The 23,995-nt window shown below is 39.0% G+C and overlaps 1 protein-coding gene across 5 annotated transcripts in view; it reads right to left on the bottom strand.

Moving 5' to 3' along the window:
* Positions 1–4,652: 4,652 nt before the first annotated feature.
* The window catches only part of CSRNP3 (cysteine and serine rich nuclear protein 3), a 193,223-nt gene continuing 173,880 nt past the window's right edge, over positions 4,653–23,995 (bottom strand). For all 5 annotated transcript variants that reach the window (XM_070508033.1, XM_070508034.1, XM_070508035.1 and 2 more), the window contains 2 exons: positions 17,770–18,066; positions 4,653–15,752 (listed from right to left, as the gene is read on the bottom strand). In XM_070508033.1, the coding sequence (XP_070364134.1) occupies positions 14,700–15,752; positions 17,770–18,066 (1,350 nt within the window). In that variant the 3' untranslated portion in view covers positions 4,653–14,699. The remainder of the gene's footprint in view (positions 15,753–17,769; positions 18,067–23,995) is intronic.

The raw sequence follows: 23,995 nt of genomic DNA, 5'->3' as shown, positions 1-23,995 counted from the left end.
AAGAGATCTCGATTCTCTAGATGTCCTGAAGAATACCACTCCATTTATGATATTATGCTAATCAGGGCAGATGAGCAATAAGTTGTCAGCATGCTGGAGGCCTTGGTAAAACACATGTAGTCTGAAGGGTGGGAGATTAAACCATTTGAAGATTCAAGGACCTGCCACGTCAGTGTAATCTTTAGGGATCCTGTGGTCTGGGGCATTCTAGGACATCTCCTTCACAGTAAAGATGAATTACCGCATCTTGCACCTCCCACCAGGAGGAGGGAAGCAGAGGCTTATCAGTAAGTCTCTTCACGTTCTGGATGCAGCATATTCCACGTGGGGAATGCTGCTCTGACCGTAAACTGGGCAATGTCAAAGACTGTCGGCTTTGAGTGGGACATAGAGCAGAAAAGGTCTAGGTAGCAGGGCGTGGTTGCAATGCACAAAGCCCTTCTGCTTGGGCCCTGTGACCTGGAGACACTACAGCATTAGAGGTACCAGCAGTGGCAATAGATGTAGTGTGGAGGTTATGGCAAGCGACAGTCGTAGAAGAACTTAGGCTCTGAGATCCAGTCGTTGCCATTTGTGGCAGTAATTTACATGTCTTTTAAAAACTTCTGATACATTAATGAGGGCTTATAGAGACTAAGTGCCTGGCTATGGGATACCAAATGACCATGCCTCTGGAACCATGAATCATGAGCTGGGTTCTAACAAAGCCACTAGGTGAAAGGATAAGACAGGTCTAGCAGTAATTCACTGTAAGATAGAAGTAGAAAAACTGGAATCGGGCATGAACAGGACTGGAAGGCACAAGGAAGTTGCATGAAAGATAGCCCTGTCTTCTATGTCATCCACCACTATTGTGCCAGTACCTCTTCCTCAGCTTGTCCCTCACTCCGTACGGAGGATTCCCTATGATCGGCTAATGGAGGAGGAAAAAACTTGAATTTTGTTTGGTAAGTGGATGCAGTGCAAGCTGAAAATGGATGGCAGCTGCTCTGCAACCTCACTCAGGGGTAGCTTTGAGATACAGTGGCTGGGGAAAACCTTTAAAATGGGCAGGTCATTGGTGGTACACCTGGTTGTTCTCTTTGTGTGGAAGACATGGCTCTGTTAGATTACATACGGACTCATGGGCAGACATGAATCGCCTGGCTACTAGTCAGATGCCTGAAAGGAGAGGGATTAGAAAAAGGAGAGGGGAAAAGGAGAGCTGGGCTAGGATCACATGGATAGACATATGGGAGCGGGCACACAGTGTGAAGATCTTAGCACCATCACGAGTTAACACATACTAGAGAGCATCCACCACAGAAGAGGCCCTAAGAGCACTATGGACCTGTGCTGTTCAGTACTGTATCCACTAGCCACATTTGGGTAGTCCAAATGAAACGTACTATAAGTGTAAAATACACACTGGATTTCAAAGACTTAGTGGTACAAAAAAAGTAAAATATTAATGATGATTTTTTATATTGATTACATGTTGAAATAATATTTTTATATAATAGGTTAAATAGAATATAATATTAAAATTAATTTCATCCATTTTTAAAAAACATATTTAAGTTGGCTACTAGAAAATATAATATTACATATGCAGCTCACTGATGTGGCTCATATTATATTTATTTTGGATAGTATTGATATAGACAAAATAACGTGGACATTTGACAGCAGCAGCCTTAGCCACTGGCTACTCCAGTGCTGCCATGACAGGCACGTGAAGTGGGTGGCAGAAGGAGACATGAAGGCTATGTCTGGGCCCAGGAGCACAGCTTTCCATTTACGAAGGTTGACGAAGCTACCACTGCTGCCAAATGTACAGACTGCCAGCAGCAGAGAGTGATGCTGAGCCCTCAATGTGGCACTGTTCTCTTGGAGTCTTACCAGACACTTGCTGGCACATTGATTATTGAACTTCTTCCATCCTGGAAGGACCAGAGGTTGGTTTTTTTTATTTTAATTTTTTGTATGTATATATATTTCAAGTCTGATTTGCCTTTCTTAGCTGCAGGGCTTATAGTGTATTTGTTCTACCTATATGAGACCCCACATAACATTATTTCAGAGCGGGTGAACTAACTTACAGGAAAGGAGGTATGGCAGTTGGCCCATGATCGTGAGGTCCACTGGTCACATCATAGACTCAGAAGCTCCTAGCCTGATAGAGTGTTGACAGGCCTGCTGAAGGTGCAGTTGGAGTGCACGTTTAGAGGTGATACTCTGCAGGATGGGGTACCATGCTGCAGGATGCAGTATATACATTGGATCAAAACCCTTTATATAGTATTATGTCCCCAGTAGGAAGAATACATGAGTCCAAGAACCCATGTGTTCCTCCATGTGATGAAAGCAGGAGTGGCCCCATTTAACACATCTTACTGGGGGAAATTGTACTTCTTATCACACAACTCTATAGGCTCTGCCAGGTTAAAGGTCCTAGTTCCCAAATGGGACACATTTTTATCAGGGGACTAAAGATTCACTTAGAACTTAAGCTACTGCTGCTGTCTGGGCATTTTGGGTGGGGAGAAGAGTCACCATGTTGATAGAGGTAATTGATCTTGATCATCAGGAATAGATAGGTCTACTGTTATACAACAGGAACAAGAAAGAATATCCACTTCAATGCCTCTTGGGTCTGGGTCATACCACAAAGTGAGCCACTGAGACTAGCAGAAGTGGTTGCTGAAGCTGAGGACAATGTAGAATTTTTAGTGAAAGAAGGAGATGACGAATGTCAGTTGTGGTTCTAAGACCAGCTAGGGTGGCAGGGGTTGTAGTTTATTCTACTAACCAAGCTATTCTAAGTTTTCCAGAATCCTAGAGGGCCTGCTTCTCGAAATTTAAATGAAGACATAGATCTGAAGGATGGACTGTGGAAGACAGAGAGCTGTGCCACCTCCAAGTATTCCCTTTCAAGGAAGGGCTTTCCCAGCTTCTGCAAGAGCTGTCAGCAGTCTCCAGCTTTCAGCTCTTTTTAGGTGTTTCTACTACTGCAGAGCACTAACTCGGCCCAGAGCCCTCCCTTCCTGGAGGAGACTTTATCTTGTGACTGACTGTGGAGTAGCTATAAAGGCCCAGTCATTTTCAGGCCACCAGGCTCAAAGGAGCCTTTTATGCTCCAGAGCACCCAGGTGGGGATGGCCTGGCCAGTGACACACTCATTCACTCCAAATCTTACATCTTTATCTAAGCTCTAGACTCATACTTCCTTCTGTCCATTGGTTAATTTCATTGAGTATTCTAGCATCAATTCAATGTCCAGAATGAATGTGTCTCTTTCTCCTTATAACATCTTAATTTCTGTTAATGATGTATCTATTCTCTTAAATCCTTCTCCATACTCCCCCTACAGTATTTTAATCTTGCTGTCACTCTTAATCTCCCACGCCCAAATAGATCTTCAAATAACTGGCCTTTTCTTTGCCAAAATCACCTTGACCCCTGTCCTCACTTGTCTGAAGGTCCCTGCCTGTCTTGTTCACTGTTGCTCCCTTGTTCTTTAGCACAGTGTCCTAAACAGAGTGGTCCTCAACAATTATTTTTTGAATGAACAGTGACTGCAAGAGCTACAAGGAAGATTTTTACTCTGGCATTCCCATCTTCCCAAACCGTCTGTGTACTGCAACCACACTGATTCCACACTGCTAAACATGACTCTTACTTGGTCGAACTTCCTCTTCCAATACCAGGAATTCCCTATCTCCTGAAGAGTACAAATCAGACTCTTTGGACTGGTCTTCAGAGCTTTGAAATATCTGAATTGATTCTCATCCGATTGCTCATTTGTTCCTGAAGCTAAATCATCCGCTCTTAGCAATGTCTTGCCCTGCACAGAAGGGGTGACTTCGTTCTGACTCAGCCTTTCCTCAAACTGTTCCATAATGTGGAATACGGAATATCCCCACCAGCTGAAATACTCCCTCCCCCAAATGTGACACCTTCTCCAAGCTTTTAGCCAGCCATCTTTCCTTCATCTGAACTCCTGTGAATGCACCACTCATTTTTGTACAGCACATATATCAATAAGCATGTTTTAAGTGTCTACTATGTTCCAGGCACTAAGCTGGACGCTAAGGAGGACAGTAACAAGACACATTTTCTGTTCCCAGGGAGTCCTGTAGAGGGAGTAGATACACAAATAAGTGAGTACAGTGAGACTTTAAGGGGCTCTAATAAAAGTCTGCATTGGGCATAAAAGAGCAGATAATAAATTTTCAGAAGAATCAGAAAGGCAACATAAAGGAAGGGATATTTGAATTTTCTCTTGAAAAATAAGTAGATGGTCATTATAATTGTGCTGTCAGAATGGGGTTGTGGGGGTGTATAGTCTGGGCACAAGGAGCAAGCTCAACAGAGGCAGGGGAAAAGGTAGCTGGTGAAGTCTAAGCAATCTGTCTTGTGGGCAAGGGAGGACCTGAGAGGCAGAGAGTTTGATGAGCAAAAAGCCTGGAGGGTTTGTTGTACCCAGATCTTAGGTGATCTCGTGGGGCATTCCAAAGAGTTTGGACTTTATCTCGTTGGCGATGAGGAAGGAACACTGCAGAAAATTTTTCAAGTAAGTGAGCAACACGATCAAATTTGAGCTTGAGATGATCAGACAATTTACATATTATTATTTAACTTTGAAAAACATAGCTCCAGTGTCTAGATGTAAGAAAACAAATTGTTTGCATATGAAGGGAGATGAGGAAAGATCTGTTTTCTTTCTTCTTTGTTCTACTGTCAAGGAATGTAAGTTTGCTTACCTTAAGTCAGCATTATTAGGAAGATAGGCATATATACGTACATATGCATACACACACATTCTAAACACCAAGTCACACAGAGTCTGCTTTAAGCAAAGCAAAACAAAATACTACTAAACAAGTGAATTACAAGATACTACTTACAAAAGGTTGGATTTGTGTTTGTAAAAATCTCCTAGTAAATGTCATTTGAATAGGGAGTTCCTCTCTGGCCTTCATGTTTGTTTACACATTGCTTGATGAAGGGGTTGAATAGTTGAGGAAGAAAACTGTTATTAAGCATCTCCACTTAGAGATCAATCATAATAAAGTTAACACATCTTTGAGATGATAATGTAATGAGCCATTTCACAGGAACGGGCTTCACACACAACTTTTCAAGAATGTATCTGTTACACAGAGGGAAGGAGATATTCTTGCCTTGTGTTGTGACAGCTCAGGATGTAAGAACAAACGATTTACACAAAATGCAACAAAAATGCAATAGTAGATACAACTTAGAAACCGGTTTTACTCTGCTGCAAACAGATGGACAAGATATTGTACAATATATGATAAAAAGTACAGCATAATACAAGTGCCACTAATAAAAGAAACTTAAGGATAAGACTTAAAAATGCTTATTTGTAATATATATATATATATATATACACACTGCAATAAAAAGCCACAATAAATACACGAATTTCCATGTCATTCATAATAAATACTGAAAATATAAATACAGAAGACTACAGCTAATAGGAATAAATTATTACAACATAAGGTCCAGGTTAAGTTCTGTTGAATATTATTGTAGCTTATTTTATATACCCTTTGGCATCTTTGATGTTATAACTTATACACAAGAGAAACCAATCTAGAAATTGTGTGACATACAACATGACATTTTAGTGTAAAGTGATTGTGTATATGAACTGTAGTTTGATTTTCTTCCCTTTCAACCTTTCTAAGTTACTAGATTGAACACAATGGTAATAAAATATCTATTGAAATTCTATTGATGTTGAGTAAAAGTAATAACAGAAATCATCTAAAAGATAAAACCAATCACAATGTAAAAAAAAAGTTACAGTGAGTTTATCTCACTGCGTTTTACTTTTTTTTTGCCAGCAAAAAGCAAACAACAAACAAAACCAAAAAGACAAACAGTCTCAAAAGACTTCCCTTGTGTACAGACCATTCCCGATGTCCGAACGTTTCAACATAGACTGAAGGATAACACCTAAGTGCTTTGGATAATTTGATCTACTGTTACATTCAGCTCACTAGAAGTCACCAAAATTTGCAAATGTACCAAATTTCTATGGCAGCTGGAAAGTGGAGACACAATTGATATCTAAGACTATGGTCAAGGTAAAGATACTGCAAAAGGTGACATTTGTCTATGCAACCAATTATACATATATATTTTAAATGGGGAAAATGCATTTTTGACTAATGTCAAATGACCTTTTCCTATCAAATTGATATACCCTGTGACATTGAGGGAAACACATTGAAATAACAAAGTGCCATTTTCTGCATTAACAGGCATTAACCAGTACATATGTATTAATAATTCTATCTTAAGAAGCTATTACACCAGAAATGCAATAAACTAAAATGAAAGCAGATCAACGTTACTAAGACGCAATCAAGGCTGAGGTTCTTAGGAACAGAGTTGTAATCTACAGGTTTTTAATGTTTTTAACTATTTCTGTACTGTAAATGACTAGCGTTTATTTTACATCAAACACTTTTGAAACATGTTTCACAAACTACGCCTCAGACTTATTTCCATAGAGGTACCTAGAGTCAATTAAAACATGGGCCAAACGATTCAACATTCTTTACATAAGCATTCTATAGCTTTTTTTTTTTTTTTTTTGTAGAAGCAAGAAAGGGTTATTTCCCCTAGTGTTATATGTGGGGAGCAACCACACTGATGTGGCTGTCATTTCACAAGAGCATCCGAATTGGGGAGATAAGCAGCTGTACTGAGATTCAAAAAAATCCCATGGAGAAAGGAAACTGACTTCAGGGGTGCTCCCCATCTTCCAGAGTTGGAAGCAACTCTGAGCAAACAGAAAATGCTCTGAAAGCTGCAGAGGGGGCTTGGATCAAGTGATGTAATCAGAAAAAATATCACCACCCTCCCAGACTCCTCCCGTCATTTTCAGGCCTTGTCAAGATGACAGAGTTTTTAATCATTTCGCTGATCCCTGAGCAGGCAAGCAGCCCTTGTTTAAATACCATGGGGACAAAGGCTGGGATCAAATGGTGGCTGAGTAATTCTCTGGAGTTATTTTCTTCCACATCAGACTGTCTACAACTAGTCACATCTTCCCCAGAAAGAGTGGAAAAACTTGAGATTCTCATTTGTCATTTTAGAGTAAAGAAAGATTAACGAGAAGGTACTTATTTAGAAGCAAGAAGGTAGAAAATGCTCACTTTTTGTAATTGTAACTTCTCAGAAAATTGAGCAGTTTAAAAGTTGAGTCACTTGATCCTAGTTCTGATGTTTGTCACTGGGGATCTGAAACAGTCACTTTTCCTGACATTGCCTCCTGACATCACAGCAATGGCAAAACAAAAATACAAAAACAAAAAACAACTCTAGCCATATTTGTCAAGAACAGGTCATGTTACTGAGCATTGTCTCAGTACCCACATCTTTATTTTTAAAAATCTAATTTCTTATGGAATCATCAAATGTAATAATCATCAAAGGTAGGGGAAACCCAACTTTTTTCGAGTCTCCCAGGACAATGGCCCAAATCACCACAACTGTTGCCAGGTGCCTAGCTCATAACGACTGGCCAAGATATTTTCTTATTGTGAGAAAAACCTACGAGAACCGGATTGTGTTGCCAAGGTAACCGCCTTCCCTAGAGATGTTAAGAATAGCTGGGTATCTATCCTGTTGGGCATGCCTGAGTGACAGTCCTCTCTGGAGGTAGATGGATGAGCCAGATGACCTCTGGAGATCTCTTCTAGTCTCAGGACTATAAAATTTGAAGAATACAGAAGAATATCAAGCTTTGCATTATTCACACACAGTTGGCCATTGTATCTTTGAAAAGATTAAACTATTTTGAGACTTCCGTTTGGCATGACTAGTGCCTAATGAATCAAGATTCATACAGTAAACTTTGGTAGTAGACTCAATTTGTTTATGGTACAACAAACAAAATGACTTTGCCAACGAATACATGTAAAATCTATCAAGTTCAGATTTCATTTAGGTATCATTAAACCATCCAACGATCAACACTAAATTAAAATAAAACAAAGCAAAACTAAACTAACCTCAGGCAATTTATTTCGTAGGTTTAGATATTTAGGTTTTTCCTCTTTAAGAGAATTTGAGATTTTGATTTTATTTCATTTCTTCCTTCTCGCTTTCATATTTAAGTAAAATTTCAAAATGTTGTCTAGATCTTTGATTTTGTTTTTAAGATGGATGGTCTACTTATGGCTCAGGAGAAAAGGTTGGTGGCCAACATAAAACAGAGGAACAAAATAAAATTGGATAAATTATGCTACAAAGTTAGAAATTTCAATTTCATTTTTTATAGGTTCCCTATTTAGAGACAACAGCAAGACCACATTAGGAGGCCACATCCTGACAAGAGGGTTTCTGGTCTTACCCAGCATAGCAGTAAGACTGGCTGAAGATCTCTGGTGATACACGCGCCTAGATAATTTTTAAAGAGATGTATTCAAACTCAATTGCCTTCTGAATACTCATTAATAAATAAATTTTAAGATACTCCAAAGCCAGGTCAAAATAATGAGAGAAAGACAAAAGAGAAGGATATCTAACAAAGAAGCCATTCCAAAATTACAACTGAAACCATCAAAGCAGGTCACGTAAATTAACTTAGAGAAAGGAAAGGCTAATTTCTACCATAAATTTGTCTTCTAAATCCTTCTAATCGATATACATTATCTTAAAAATATTTAAGTGGCCTCATACATGTCACTAAAATGAGTTATTGAACTGACTTGACTATCACCATGGTAATGAGTAATGCCGAGAAAGGAATGACATCATTAGCATGTTGAATACAAACATTGTCCAAAAGAAATTCTATCATATTTCTTTGAAACTATAGTTCTGCCAGAAACTTTTATGAGATGAAACAAAATGACACACTCGAGTTGTCTTTTCTTGAATTATAAGCAAGCATAAGGTATCAAATAAAAAGCAATTACCCTGTATAGTGAGATATTTACCACAAGTGGAAAAAAGCAGTAACAACGTGACATACATTTTTGAAATTACTTCATTTTCCATGAATCTAACAAGTGCCTGTATTTATGACAATTCCAGGCTATATGTTAATTAGATTACAAAAACTGCATACAGGAAATGAACTGGTTTAGGCTTTGAATCTGGCTGTATACACGCTTCCCATAATTCTGTCTGAATCACCACCGTCAGGATATAAAACCTAAGGCATAACATTTACTGTCCAGACAGCACAAAGTTAGACAAACCCCAGGACTGCTCACAGGTAAAACCCAGGTCATATTAAGCTTTTGAGATTGAACTTCCGATAAGAAAGAAAAAAAGTGAAATATCTGCAATGCTTAGGAAAGGGGGTCTCATGGTCTAGCTTGAAAGCTAGGAGAGGAGTTGAAGCAAAACTTAGAAGTGACTGTTTTTTTAAAGAGTCCCATTGAATATACAGATTTGGCAGGTAAAATGGTAAAGAACTCTTTTATTTCCATATTCATTATTTTTGACAACAGTCATTTTAATATAAAATGTGTTTAAACCTTAAAAATAGTTTCTTTAGCATGTTGTAGCTCTTTTTTTTAATTTTTCAAAGGCTCAAATGATTTGTAGATTATAAGACATAATTGATGTGGATGGTGGGCAGCAGATGTGAGTACCAACTGGGTTGGGAGGGTGTCCACATTGTAACTGCCCCTTCTAGGGTTCGGGCTGCCATTTGTGAATCTAGTTTTTCTAGGATAATAAAGTTCTAGAATTTCAGCTCTGCTGAAACTTTATGGTTCCTAGAAGACACCACCACTTATTAAACTTATATTTTATCCTCACCCCACCTGAACTTCCATAATTCTGCTAAGTTTTCAATTTACTGATATTTGGTTAAATTAAGTCAATTAAATTCTTTAATGCTACAGAAACCATCTGATGAACTGTGCTGTTTGTGCAAATCTGTGGCATTTGGCTTAAACGTTTATGTTACTTGAGCACAAGTTAGCAGATCTCAGAAAGAATAATGTAATCTGTAGTCACAAATTCGTGTTTAGAGCTAAGAGTGATTAAGGCTTTAATAGTTCCAGATAGTTCCAGTTTCAAATTACAGACAAGTCTTGCATTTGAAAGTATGAGGGTAATTCCCATTTCAGGTTGATATTTTATACACTGACTTCAATAATGACACTCTTAACTCTGTGAGAGAATACGGAGTAGATGCCATTTTAAAGAGAAAGATTAAGTCATATTTGGAGAAATGGAAGGCTTTGTGGCATCTTTTAAAAAGGCAGTCTCTGGTTGACTTCTGAAGATGTCAATTTTCCACTTGCTAATTTGATGGTTTGTCACCCCAGCTAAAAGTAAGGGGGCCAAATGACCTCTCTGTTTTCTACAGGTTGCATGGTAATGCCTTTGGAACTTGGAACTAGGGTTTTGCTATTTCGATAGGCTGTTTAGAAATAGAAGTAGCAGTGATTGTGCTCCACATTGTTGTTTCAAAGGTTTCCTGAAATGTTTCCTGGGTTATACATGAGTCAACCTGCCTTTGAAACTGTCTGGTAGGAGTTTGCTGGTGTAAGTTTAGCATCATTTCTCTAGGTCTAACACTGAAGAAGCAATTAGCTCAATATTTCTTTTTCATTCAATCCAGTTCTTCTAGCTGAGTCCAGATTTAATTCATAAATTTCAGATGGGGGAGAGAGAAGGAGGATCCAGTGAGTTCCATTAATTTTCGAAAAAGAAGTATCCTTTTAGTTGCAGCTTGCATATAATTAGATGAGAATTGATGTCATTTTTCTAATATCAATTTATAAAATCACAAATTAAAAGGATTACATTGAAGCTTGATTATTTCATACTACTCTTCGTCATCACCATAATCCCTTAAAATTTGTATTGTTCCCCTCTTTTTACCACATAGGACAGCTCCTCTAACATAGTAGGTGTTCAATAAATATTTATTGAAAGAAAGTACTGATACTTAATAAATTCTAAATATCAATGAAAGGGTTATAAACTTGTACAAAAATGTCAGAAGTTTAATCAAAGAACCAGTGATATATCAATTTATACGAAATAAATCATGACATATTTTCCTGTTTAATGACAACTAAATCAGAATTTTGCCTAGAAGTCATCTGTTAGAGTGTAAAATTTTAAAGAACATAATCACTTATAATCTCTTTGCTTCTCTATTAGTTTATGGCCAGTGTTTCTGTAACTCATAGTTTTTTCTTCCGAGGGTGGGTATTGCTGGGCCATATATGATTGTGAGGATTTTATCACTCTAATAAATATTAATTTCACATTTTATATGTGGCTGGCACACTGGGAAAAATACAGTTTCATCACAAGAAAAGGCTTGGCTGTCAAAAAGCAACTATGCTATTCAATTAACCAAAAGACATGAGACAAACGGATTTTACTTAGGTCTTAATAATCAAAGATCAAGAGATGGAGAAAAAACTTAAGTAAATCTCTTTCATTGACTTTCTTCTCTCAAAGGAAACCTAGAATAACAAAGGAAATGCAAGCTGCTTCAGCCACTTGACTTGCAAATCAATTTGGCCTGGATTATAACTGGGAATTAAGCCCCAATAAAAGGTATAGGGCTGGTACTAAAACAACAGGCACCAAGGCAAGAAGCTTTGCCATTGACAGTGAATGACTAAAAAGCTGTGTGTCAAAAAAGACTATAATTTGGTTAGATGTGCTAAGGGGGCAATAGAACAGCTGCAGGTCAGGTTATTGTGTCTTGGCATAAAGATCTTAAATATCCCAACTGGCTGCAACTAGCTCGATCCCCATTTTAAAAAGCTTAGAAAAACTGTAGCACTTCCCTGGCATGTGGGCAGTTTTTGTTGAATAAAGGGCTATTAAAGGAAAAAAAGTCAGATGGAACACTGTGTTCTCTCAGCTTTTCTGGGAAAGGAAGTAACAATGAAAATGATTCCATCACTAGTATTCTTTGCAACTTTGACCCAATATTTTCAAACTATAGCTTTAAAAATTATCCTCTTTTCCAGATCGCATTTTTAGATCATAAAACCCAACTAGATTCTAGGATGGGAAAAATTCAGTACTCATTGGCCATTGCCTAAAATCTGTCATTCTCCAGTGTGTGGTATACATCTATTTGTGTGTGTGTGTGTGTGTGTGTGTGTGTGTTGGGGCGGGAGGAGGAAGTAGGGATGTTTTAATAGGTAATCTGTGTAGGTAGATTGTGGGAGATGTTTAGGGGTTAGATTATGCATATGAAAATTTGGAATGGAAGCTGTCATGATTCGAAGGTTAGTCCTTCTGTGTAGCAGTAACTTTCAACCCCGGTTAGACAGATAGGGGAAAAAGCTCTGGTTTTGTGTTTGCCTGTTTCTAGGTTAAGCATCCTTTGGGAAATGAAGCTACAAAACAGAGACCCAGCTAAACGTAAAGAAGTAGATGTCAACCTTCTTGTGAAAATAAAGCTGAACTAAATTAAATATCTATACTTTCAGAAACTGGACTGACATTCTAGCTTTCAACTCTGCCTGCCCCAGCCAGTTGCCTCTCCCCAACTCTGCCACATTTTGTTTCAAGAATAAACTGAGTGCTTCACATGTGAATACTTCAAGGGCTTGTAATGATCCAGAAAATATGGCACACATGATTCTTTCACGTGCTTGAATGAAGGAACAGTAGCCTTTTGTCCTTTTCTCTTTGGGCCTGTGCTCTTTAGATTGTATTGATGGGGGAAAAAAGTTGGAGATCAAGCACTAAAAACTGTCACTTTGTAGTCAACATGGGATATACTACAGAGATTTGAGCAAAACCCCAATCTGGTTAGCCCAAAGGGCTTATCATTCAAAAGGAACATCCCTGCCCTCATTACTACTACCTCCATAAGGACAAACCCCAAACTCCTTTAATGTTAATATTTATGGTTATAAATTTGGCCCAGTGCTGGGTAGAGAAGGGGCAGGAACCAACTGCACAGTGGAAGAGCTGCCAAGTAAACATGTTTTCCCCGAATCAAGTTTTAGTAGAAAGTTTTCCATTGGAGGACTTTCTCTAGATCAAAGAGTTTGATCTCTAGATCAAAATAGTATTTTTTTAAGGAATTAAGAGCTACAAAACATTTATATCCATATTTCTAAACATCCAAGGCTAAAAGACATAAAAAGCAAATAGCGATGCAGTCACTGAATAGCAAGGCATGTCCACATTTCAAAGAGGCATAAAACGTGAAATGATAAGGTCAAAAATGTGAAACAGATTTAGCATAGTCATACTGCATTGAAAAAAATGTAGAACACACTATTTAGTTACCTAAATTAATTTACAGGAAAACGGGATCTCAGAAGTCCTCCGACGAACCAAGTGCAGAGAATCTAAAGGTGGGGAGGGCATGTTTTATTTCTATCTGTCCCCTTTAATAAGAGAACGTGAGGTAATTAGAAAGTACTCAATGCATTCTGGACTATTCTGCTAATTGTCCCAGGCAAGAGAAATCAAAATGCTTCAGAAAAGTAAGGCCTCGCTGAGTATTTGGGTAGAGGCCCCCCTTGGATCAGCTAGTCACTAAATGGAAATGTCATTATACACTCATTTTGTAGAGATGGATTAGTCACGCTGTAGAAAAGGCTGGTCGCTGAGGATGTGTCTCTTCCACGTTCCCTCAGCCTCCTCTGCTTTTACAGAGTTAGGTCTTCAGAGTGGCGAAGGAAAATAGGTCATTTTTCCTTCGTAAGGTATCATTGGATGATTCCTCTAGATTAATTATATGAACCCTATAATAGTTACAGATTTAAAAAAAATTTTTTTAAATTTTTCATCTCAAAGAGTTCTCAGTCCCCACCCCTCAGAAGGTACCATGAAGGGGCACTAAAGTGCATTTTGATGTAGGGGAGTAGAGTTTAAAGGTGCTGTCCAAGCTAAGAACCAAGATGCTGCTGTTTAAAAAAGAAAGGCAATTCCTTCTACCTCCATCTCTGGAGTCAACTGAGGGAGGGCAATGAACTCGACCCTCACCAGAGGATTGTCCTAACTCTTAACTTTAGAGAAAACTGTGTAAGGACCTGCACATATAGACTCATTTATTTGTCCAAAATAGCAAAAATAGGCCTATTTCACCCTTAAGAAAGTATTTGCAAATCTGATCAGTCATGATCATAAAAACGTGAATGGATTTCAGATGCAATCCATGTGGGCATGCTCGGTGGTATCTAACTATGCATCTTCAGCTTAAAAGAACATGCTGCTGTTCATTTTCATCAAAACGTGACTTCTAACTACCATAAATAAAATACACATGAAACGATTAAATCTTTTTCTTACAATAATTACTTTTACATTAAAAAGTCACCATCATCTTCAGATATATCGAAAATTAGGACTCTAAATCTTATTTCCCAGTCTTAGTTAACAATCTTGCACAGGCCCGATAATCCAAAACTTGGAGCTCTGATCTACACAGCTTGGCAGGTTTCACACAGTTTGACAGGTAGGCAACTGTGAGATATGCTTTTTTAAAATTAGCATTTTCTATCAAAACAGTCTGAAATCTTTTAAAATCCGCAGAGAGACTGTATTTGTGCAATGCCACAGTCACGTAGCTAAAAAGGAGAAAACAAAATACAGTCTGGAAGATTCACCACAGTCCAAGTTTTCTTGGTCCTCAGTTTAAACCACCATGAGCCCAGGAAATCCAATTAAATACAGAGCTTTAAATAGGAGAAGAGTTGGTCCTAGAATAACTTAAGCTACTAAACAGGGACGGTCTCAACCACGGGTGATTTGATGCACTCTTCGTGCAATCTGCTCTTTTCTGCAAGGCTCAAAGTATTTTCAGCAGGATGCTCTGAAATGTGACTGTCACCATTCAATGTAGAGACAAACCCTTCCTGGGAGGGGCCTTTCAAGTATGAGTGAAATTCCACTTGAGGATGACTGGACCTGTGTTCGGGATATAGGCTATTGCAGGGCACACCGCTGTCATTTTCTGAAGAGGAGCAGCAAACGATGACCGAGGGGTTGGCAGCTGGGTAGTGGGAGGTGCCGTAGGCTTCTGCTTGTCGGGCATAGTCAACGAACTGCTCCGGGGTCATGGTGTAAGGCACCAGCGAGAGGGTACCGTTTTTGACAGTATCTCTTTCAGAATAGTTCTCAGAGATCTGGTTAGGAGTTCCTGGAATGTGGCTATCTATTTGGTAATACAGAGTTGAAGAGTTGGCATAAAAAGAAGCATTTTTTGTGTGGCTTTCGTGAACGGCAGTGCCATCCGAATAACAAAGGACGGAAGGAAGAGGAACAACTTCAGCGTGGGTACCCAAACCTTCCACGAAGCTGTCCCCTTTCTCATCATCATCATCCTCTTCCTCCTCCTCCTCTTCCTCTTCCTCTTCCTCCTCCTCATCGGACTCGCTAGGTGCCAAGCTTTGTGTACTAGAATCAGTGACTCCGCTGCAGAAACTGCTCCCATCCTCCTCCTCCTCCTCCTCCTCTCCTTGGCAATCTAATTCCTCAGCAGACTGCAGGTGCAGCACAGCAGCCTGGGGTTCAGTTTCAATCTCAAAATTGTCTGCGATAGAATATTCTACGGAGTGAGCGACAGGGCCCATGGAACTACTGTGAGCACTTATCTCACTGTGGCAGCCGTTCAGTGTGGGGATTTGCTGCTCTCGGTTTTTCTCCAGTTCAAGTTTCATTATTGTGTGCAAAAAGTGAGTCCGGACACGGATAGGATTAAATTCAATTCTACCTGCTGTGTTACTACATCCTTCTTTAGTGCAGCCACATGGGAAAGACATTCGATCCACCTTGGAAGGAAGAACACAGATTAGCCCCGTGGAACGCTTACAGTCCAAATAAAACTCCAGTATCTTTCCGCAACCCCTTTGAATCTGGGATTACTTAATTCCACTTATGCCAGAACAAATGACCATCAAACTGCAAGCAGAAATGAAAAGGGGGAAGTAAAGGCTTAAAACTTAAGAGTTAACCTAATTTTAAAACCTGTATTCAAAATAAAAATAACTTGCGGTTATAAGTGTATACTTTTAGTGCATTGACCCCTCCTGTGCTTTTGTTACCTTTTACTCCATTCTCCCTTTTTTCCCTTCTCTCCATCCCATTAATTTTGCTCCTATTTTTCAACGCTTCTATCCTTCCTCTAAGCTCCCTTTCCCTCCACTGTGTGTCAGTTCACATGCCCAATTTTAAACAAACTTACTGCCCTCATCTCCACCTGCTATTTTTAATCTAAATTATATGACATTTCCGATACTAGCCATGCCCTTTTTTCTTTCCTTATTATAAAATGAACTTCTCTGCCCAAGGTGTCCAGATTGACACCACTTAGTATCATGCAGCCTGATAGTTTGCTCTCATGGATTTGCCTTCTCATTCTTTCAGATCCTTTGTACGTGGTGCATGTATGTGGACTGCAGGGCTGCGATGGGTATGCACATTTATGACTGTGACTGGTGGACTTGTGTTTAGCTCCTGGCTCCCTTCATCCCCTCCCCATTCCACCAGACTACAAACTTTTCACGGGAAGGAGACGTTCATTTACTCAATATCCCAAAATCAGATAGAGTGATTGGGTTCAGCAAGAGCCACTGGACTGAGCTCTTGACTCAGGTGAGAAGTGGAATTCCGGGCAATCCAAACACACTCCTAAGACACTTGCTAATTGTTTCAGACTCCACCAACTAACCTGTATGCAGGCCAGAGCACAGGCAACCAGAAAGAACTTGCCCTGCTTGTCACCTTATCCAAGTGTGGGGAATTTCGTGTGCCACAGAGGAGAAGCGGATGGTAGCATGATCATCCTGGTCCCAATAAAAAGTAGTAGCAGATGTCCGAGCCAGAATCTATAGCTGTTTCCTTACTCATGAACCCCTTTTCTGTGAATCCACCTCAAGTAATTGTTCAGCTGATGAGAACCGTCTTCTCCTTTTGCCTGCCCGAGGGCTCTCCTTATTGGAAAAGCCAAGTTTCCTTGTAAAATAACACCACCTAACTAATCATGGAGTACTAGTGACATTATAGATGGATGGAGACCTGAGAATCATCTAGCCGAGGGGTTGGTAAATTTTTTTGTGTCCCTGATCAGAGAGCAAATATTTTAGGTTTTGTGGGCCTTATAGTCTCTGCGGTAACTATTCAACTCTGCTGTAGAAGAATGAAAGTAGTCACAGAAACATGTAAACAAACAAACCCACAAAACATGACTGTGCTGCAATAAAACTTTATTTACAAAAGCAGCTGACAGGCCAGATTTGGCCTGTGAGTTATAGTTTGCCACCCTCTGATCTAGTCCAGTCCATTCATTTTAGTGATGGGGAAACTGAGACCAGAAAGTTTGCCTGACTTACCGATTTTACATAGCTGGCACAGAGCAGAGCCAGGAGTAGAACTTAGTTTTCTTAAGTCTCAGTCTAGTAATTTTTCCACTAGTCTATACCACCTCTAACCAATCATCATTTTATGACCCATGGATGGATCAGAAAATACAAACTTGAATATTAGGGATGTCATGATCTCCCTGAAGCTTGTAAAAAGCTAAAATAAGCTAGTATAACAAATGAATCCAAGAGGAAATAATTTCAATGGACTCAACTGCAGCTTGGGTTGCCTTTCACATTATATCTCACCTGTATAAGCATATTATGTGCACCCATGAACGTCCTTGACTTTGTGTTTCTCTCCGCTTGAATCACTTGTCTTGCCTTGCCCCAAAGTTTCCTTCCACATTATCTGTAACACGACTGCCTCTTTAGAGGGTGATGCATAATGTCTCGTCTTTAGATTCCCTGAAATCCCAATCCTTACCTGACACTTAATGCCTGCCAGGCTGCAGGTACATGTTTCTGGATCACAGAACACTCGGCAGTCACAGCCACAGTCCTCTCGCGATAGGCGGATGGCTCGCAGCTCATGCTTTTCTTCCACATCAATCTTTTTCACTCCAGAGGCCCGCAGCAGTGCCCTCCGTTTTTTGGTTGGCAGGGGTTGTAGAAAGAAGTACTCGTCTACCTCTGTGTTGTCTAAATCAATATCATCATCAGAAATGTCGTCCACTGTAAGAGTGCTAGCTTCTTCAGATTCCACCGTGCCGTTCTTAGTCATCTAGAAATGCAAAGCCGCAAATAAGAGACTTAGCACGGGCAGGGTTTAAAATTCCCACTCTCACACTTGGCAGGAATGAAACTACTATATAACATCATGTCCTCAGAATCAATTAAGTGTTTGTGGGTCAAATCATTTCCTTTTATTTTTCTCTTTAGAGAAGTCAAAGGGAGGAAAATGAGGCATCAAAATGCGAGGCTTTAAGTGTCCCGTAACAGAGGACATAATTGTAACTCTAAGCTCCCGAGGTTAGGAGCTACAGCTGTTAGAGCTTTCAGCCAGTGCGACGCGAAAGAGACCAAAGGTTACGGATGCCCATCAGTGAAGGCTATCTTTAGACTCAGTTTGTGATGGGCAGCTCTGAGTTGGAATAAATGTGTCCTTGTTCAGAGGTGATAGCATCTTAGCGGAAGCCATTGCCACCTCAATCAGCAAACATGTTGTCCTTGAAATAACAACCCTGTCTTGGGCTCCAACAAAACCATGGACGAGGAAATAAAGTTATGCTGCACTGTGCTGTTGGGATTACAAACACGGTTACCCTACCGAACATTCCAAGAATGAGGGCTTGATATGAAGTAATCAGTTAGGTCAGCGTGCTCTCAGAAAGACAAGGAGCAGAGGGCAGTGCTGGCGGGCTCTCGCCAACAGGAAACTGAAACAATAAACTCAGCCCTCAAAGGAGTTCATAAGAACCTTTGCCCAAAGCAATAGCTTCTGCATAATAGCTCATGTGGACAACTATGTCTCATATACCCTTAACTATTCTGCTTCTATTTATATTTCTTTTCTAAATTAATTTCATCCATCAGTATTTCACTTTTTACTGTTACACCACCACATATTATGTTTCCTTTGTAACAAAGCATTTAGAAAGAGATATTTTGTTTGAATATGAGCAAGAAATGTATTCTGAGAAGCAGCACAGGAATAAATGCAAAAACTTCATAAGGGATTATTCAAGAAAGTTCTAAATACAGAAGCTATTTTGATTTTTTAATTTTTCAGTGTGTTGCATCATAAACTTCATCAATTGTAATTATTACCATGTTTTTTGATCTTAACAACAGTTCCGTCTTTACACAGTTAAAATACTCTGGTGACATCTGACATCATTCTCTCATATTTATAGGAAGAACCAACATTTAGATAGGAATACTTATCATTGACCAAAAAGTCCCAAACCAGACAACTGTGAATGCATTGAAAACAAATAGAAGGCTAGTCTTTCCCCTCAAGTGGAGGAAACAATGCAGTATCAAGCGTATATTAAATATAGGACAAAGGTCCCCTGAGAAGCATTTTCAAAAGCTACTAAATTATATTTTTTGAATATTTCAGAGCTTAACTCTATGTTCTTGCAAAGATAGGCACTCCCTTTTAATGGGCTTTGTTTCTTGCTGTGATCTGCAATGCGTTTCCTTTCTTGGTATTTCTTTATAAATATGTACTGGTTACGCTGTTCATGTTCCTGTGATGTCTGCTATTAGGATGTTACTTTGATTGGTTGCTGTCATCATTTTTGTTAATTCTTACCTGCTAACAAAAGCATCTTTCTATCTGTAAAGATCTGATTGTCTACAGAATTCGAATGTGTAATTGCCTCACGTATACTCAATCCTCTGTGACTGGTAAAGCTGCATTAACAATCAGGAGAGTTGCCTTCCCAACTTGTCACCTCTGTGGCATTTAGATTTGTTTTCATTAATGCTTGGCCTGCCTACGTGAATTTCATCAAGCTTCTGACTCCACAGCACTTGTAGAACACCCAGGGCTGGATTAGCATGATTCATTTCAATACTTCCTTCCTACTCAGTCTCCGGGTTCTCTAACACTTATCCTCCTTTGTGTAACTGGTAATATCACAAAAACAACAAAAAAATCCCTATTTTATATTAACAGGTTTTGATTTTAAAAAAAATAATGGTTACTATCATATTAATGAAAAATTTTAGGGCAACGTGAATAACTAATTGGCATCGAAGAATTAAGAAAACCCCAACTGTATCTCACATAAACTACGGATGATGCTTACTTCAAATATAAGTGGAATAAAATCTGCATCTCTTACTCCCACATACAAATTATGGTAAACAATTTCATTTCAAAATAAAAATCCCATTAAGAATCTAAAAGTCCTCCTCATAGACCTACACACTGTTTTCACTCTTGTCCAGAAACCCACAGGGGCTCTAGTCTAGATTTTCAAAATCTCACATTAGCATTGAAGTGACCTGGCAAGGTTTTCTCCTTGCCTCTTCAATACCATCTCTGCCATTTCTAATGAAGACTGGAAATATTCTAGTTCACCAATTGGCTTATCTTCCCCTCCTCATAGTTTCCAGTTTGGTGTATGGCCATTGAGAGAGATTATTCTTTGCTATCCCCTCAGAAGTCCTTTCCCAGCTATCTCCTCTGGTCTACACCCATTTCCTTCTTTGAAACCCTGGTCAAATCTACCGGATTTAAATACTCTTTCAAATAAGATTATTACATAGATTATTTTCAAATGCATCTTCTAATATTAGAGCAATAGGGAAAAAAGTCAATGAGCTCCCTATTTCCGTTCGCAACTAGTGCAAAGAAACCAGGGAATCATCCAAGATTGCCCCATCTACTTTTTGCTGACTCCTTTACTTCTTTGAACCCATCTTCACAAGAATGTTCATTTTGTACATTGTTTTTCTCCTCCCCTAACTTTATAGAGATATAATTGATGCATAACATTGTGTGAGTTTAGGGTGTGCAATGTGTTGATTTGATACACTTATAGATTGCATAAAGATTACCACTGTAGCATTAGCTAACATCTCCATCACATCACATAATTACCATTTCTTTTTTGTGGTGAGAACATTTCAGATCTACTCTCTTAGCAATTTTCAAGTATATAACACAGTATTGTCAACTACAACCACCATGCTCTACGTTAGATCTCCAGAACTTATTCATCTTATGACTGGAAGTTTGTACCCTTGGTCCCTCATCTCCCCATTTCCCTCACCCTCCAGCCCCTGTTAACCACCATTCTACTCTCTGTTTCTGCGAGTTCTGCTTTTTTTAGATTCCACATATAAGGGATATCACACAGTATTTGTCTTTCTCTGTCTGACTTATTTCACTTAGCATATTGCCCTCAATGTCCATCCACGTTGTCGCAAATGGCAGGATATCCTTCTTTCTCATGGTGAATAGTATTCTATTGTATATATCTATATATAATATAGTTTACTCTTGACATGAGTGTTACCTTTAAATGTCTTTTTTTATATGGCAAAATAGATTCATTGAATCTTCAGACTTTAGTTCATCAGATGCAGCCTCTTTATATTATGCATAAGGAGGCCCAGATTAATTTAGACCTCTCCAAAACATGCTTATAAAACTAATTCCCTAACCCCTAGTTTGGTATGCTTTTCCTTATATGTCATAGATAGATTCCAAGTTTCTGATAGTACATAATGCAGTGCTGGGACTCCAACATGGAATTAAACACAATGTGTCTAAAAGCTATTCTGTTTATAAAATAAATGCATGCAAAGTAATCAGCACATTCGAAGGAATGCTTTCTTTTGAGATAGATCCCTTAGAAGGCAATCTGGACCTTGGACCATTTCTAGTTCTGTGCTCTCTCCCCAAAATAACCTTGCCTTCCCAAGAGCTCAAAGAAAGCGTGCCAAAAATGTGGCTTAAGGATACCAGCAAATAATCTTAATTCTCAAACCTGCTTTTGATCCTGTGTCCATATGGGTGTAAAAAAAAGAGAGATTGGAGGGAGTGAAAGAGAGGTGGGAGAAAGAGATATGAGATGATAATATTAATAACAACAGTTGTTGAATCTGGTGCCCGGCATTGCTCTAAACACTTTATCTACATAACTTATTTAGCATCACAAAAATCTCATAAGGTAGATATTATCATTATCTCCATTTAACTGATGAGGAAAGTGAGGCATAGGAGTGCTAAAATAACTTACCCAAGATTGCAAGTAGTGAGACTGTGCACCAAGTTACAATCTTGGATATTTGACTGTACACCTTGTGCTCTTAACTGCCATGATAATTACATATACACATTGTTTTTAATATATACTTAAAATATACTGAATAGTCTTTTGTGCTCACTTTGTATTAGGCATTGTAGTTGTATCAATGAGCAAGACACAGGTCTTGATCTCAATGGATTGGAGTAAAGAGGTGAGGAATCTAGTAATTTTAATCTAGTTCATGAGGATTTTCTAGCTGAGGGTGAACACAGGGCATGAGAGTATGTAGGAGGGGCACCTAGAGGTGGGGCTGGCGGTGAGGTGAGGCGAGAGGACTTTCACATCTAGGCTTTACTCTCAAGATGGAGTAGCAGTTAGATGAACAAGGGGAGGCAGAAGGCATTCCTCATGAAGCAACAATAGTTTCAAAGGCCTGAGATGGGACAGAGCATGATGCTTTCATTGGCTTGCAAATTATCCAGATGACTGGACTTATATGGGATCCCCTCCTGTCTTGGTCCGTAGGCAAAAGAAAATAAGTAAATAAAGAGTAGCCTTTACAGATAGCTTCTCTGTTCTCCTGCCTTACCCCCTTAGAGGTGATAAGTAATGACTTAACTCATAATCTGATCTAATGATCTTTATCTTATTTTATACCTATCTCACATATGTGTGCATTTATTTATATTATATTGGAAGGATCTCAAGGTCAAGGACTCTGGCGTGTGTGTTTGTTTGTTCCAATGATGATACTAAGATGAAACTTACTTCATGAGCCACTGTGTAAACTTGTCCAGACTCATTCTACAAATGACTATAACGTTTTAAAAATAGACATAATTTAAACATCTTAATTTTGAAAATTTGTCTGATTTATACTGATAAGTATGAGCAAACAGTTTCCAAAGCCCAGTAAAGTAAAACCTTTGCCCATCTAAATGCACTTGAAGGATGGGACACATAAGTGTCCGAATCAGTGCAGTGACTCTCAGACTGCTTTGGGTCAAGTACAGTGGCGGCTTAAATAAAAATCAGCAGTCAATCTTTCTTTTTTCCCCCATATCATGTAGCGGCTGAATTCCACTATAAATCCAATGAGATGAAATTTTGGGTGAATTAAGTGCCTGAAAAAAACTAATTCAATGCAAAATGATTGTGGAGAGGGAAACAATACCGAAAATGTGGACTGACTAAAATGAGCAAAACAAAAACCCACAAAAATAAAAACACTTCCTTTCAGCAGATAAAAGGTGTTCTTAGCAATAAAATCTCCTGGTTATTACAAAGTTATTAACGCATGTAAAACTGATAGTGGGAATAAGAATGTGAAAACTAATTCAATTCCACAAACACTGATTACTTCTTATTATAATGACAATGATCCTGTTGAGAATGTTCCAAGCTCCCATATATTGAAAACCAGTAAGTGAGCTCCACACTTTATATAAATTATCTCGCCTAATTTGCACAACAATATAATGAAGTATTTTTTTTTTTTTTTTTAGATTTTTTTAATTTTTTTCCTTTTTCTCCCCAAAGCCCCCCGGTACATAGTTGTATATTCTTTGTTGTGGGTTCTTCTAGTTGTGGCATGTGGGACGCTGCCTCAGCGTGGTTCGACGAGCAGTGTCATGTCCGCGCCCAGGATTCGAACCGACGAAACACTGGGCCGCCTGCAGCGGAGCGCGCGAACTTAACCGCTCGGCCACGGGGCCAGCCCCTGAAGTATTTTTTTATAACTGAAAAAATTGGAGACTTGAGAAGATAATTTGCCAAAATGTAGCTACATAGTTAATTAGTAATTGCACCGAGACTCAAACTCAGGTCGATTTGACCTCAAAGCTTAAGCAGACTCACAAGACCAGTTTACAGGAAAAATTCTTACGGTAACAGTAGAAAACTATATATAAGAAAGAAAAAACTACGGTTGCAGCCACACTCCAA

Source organism: Equus asinus, chromosome 4, assembly GCF_041296235.1.
Source record: "Equus asinus isolate D_3611 breed Donkey chromosome 4, EquAss-T2T_v2, whole genome shotgun sequence".
Taxonomy (NCBI): Eukaryota; Metazoa; Chordata; class Mammalia; order Perissodactyla; family Equidae; genus Equus; species Equus asinus.
Note: the sequence above shows the minus strand (reverse complement) of the source record. Positions and strands in the feature narration are given on the sequence as shown.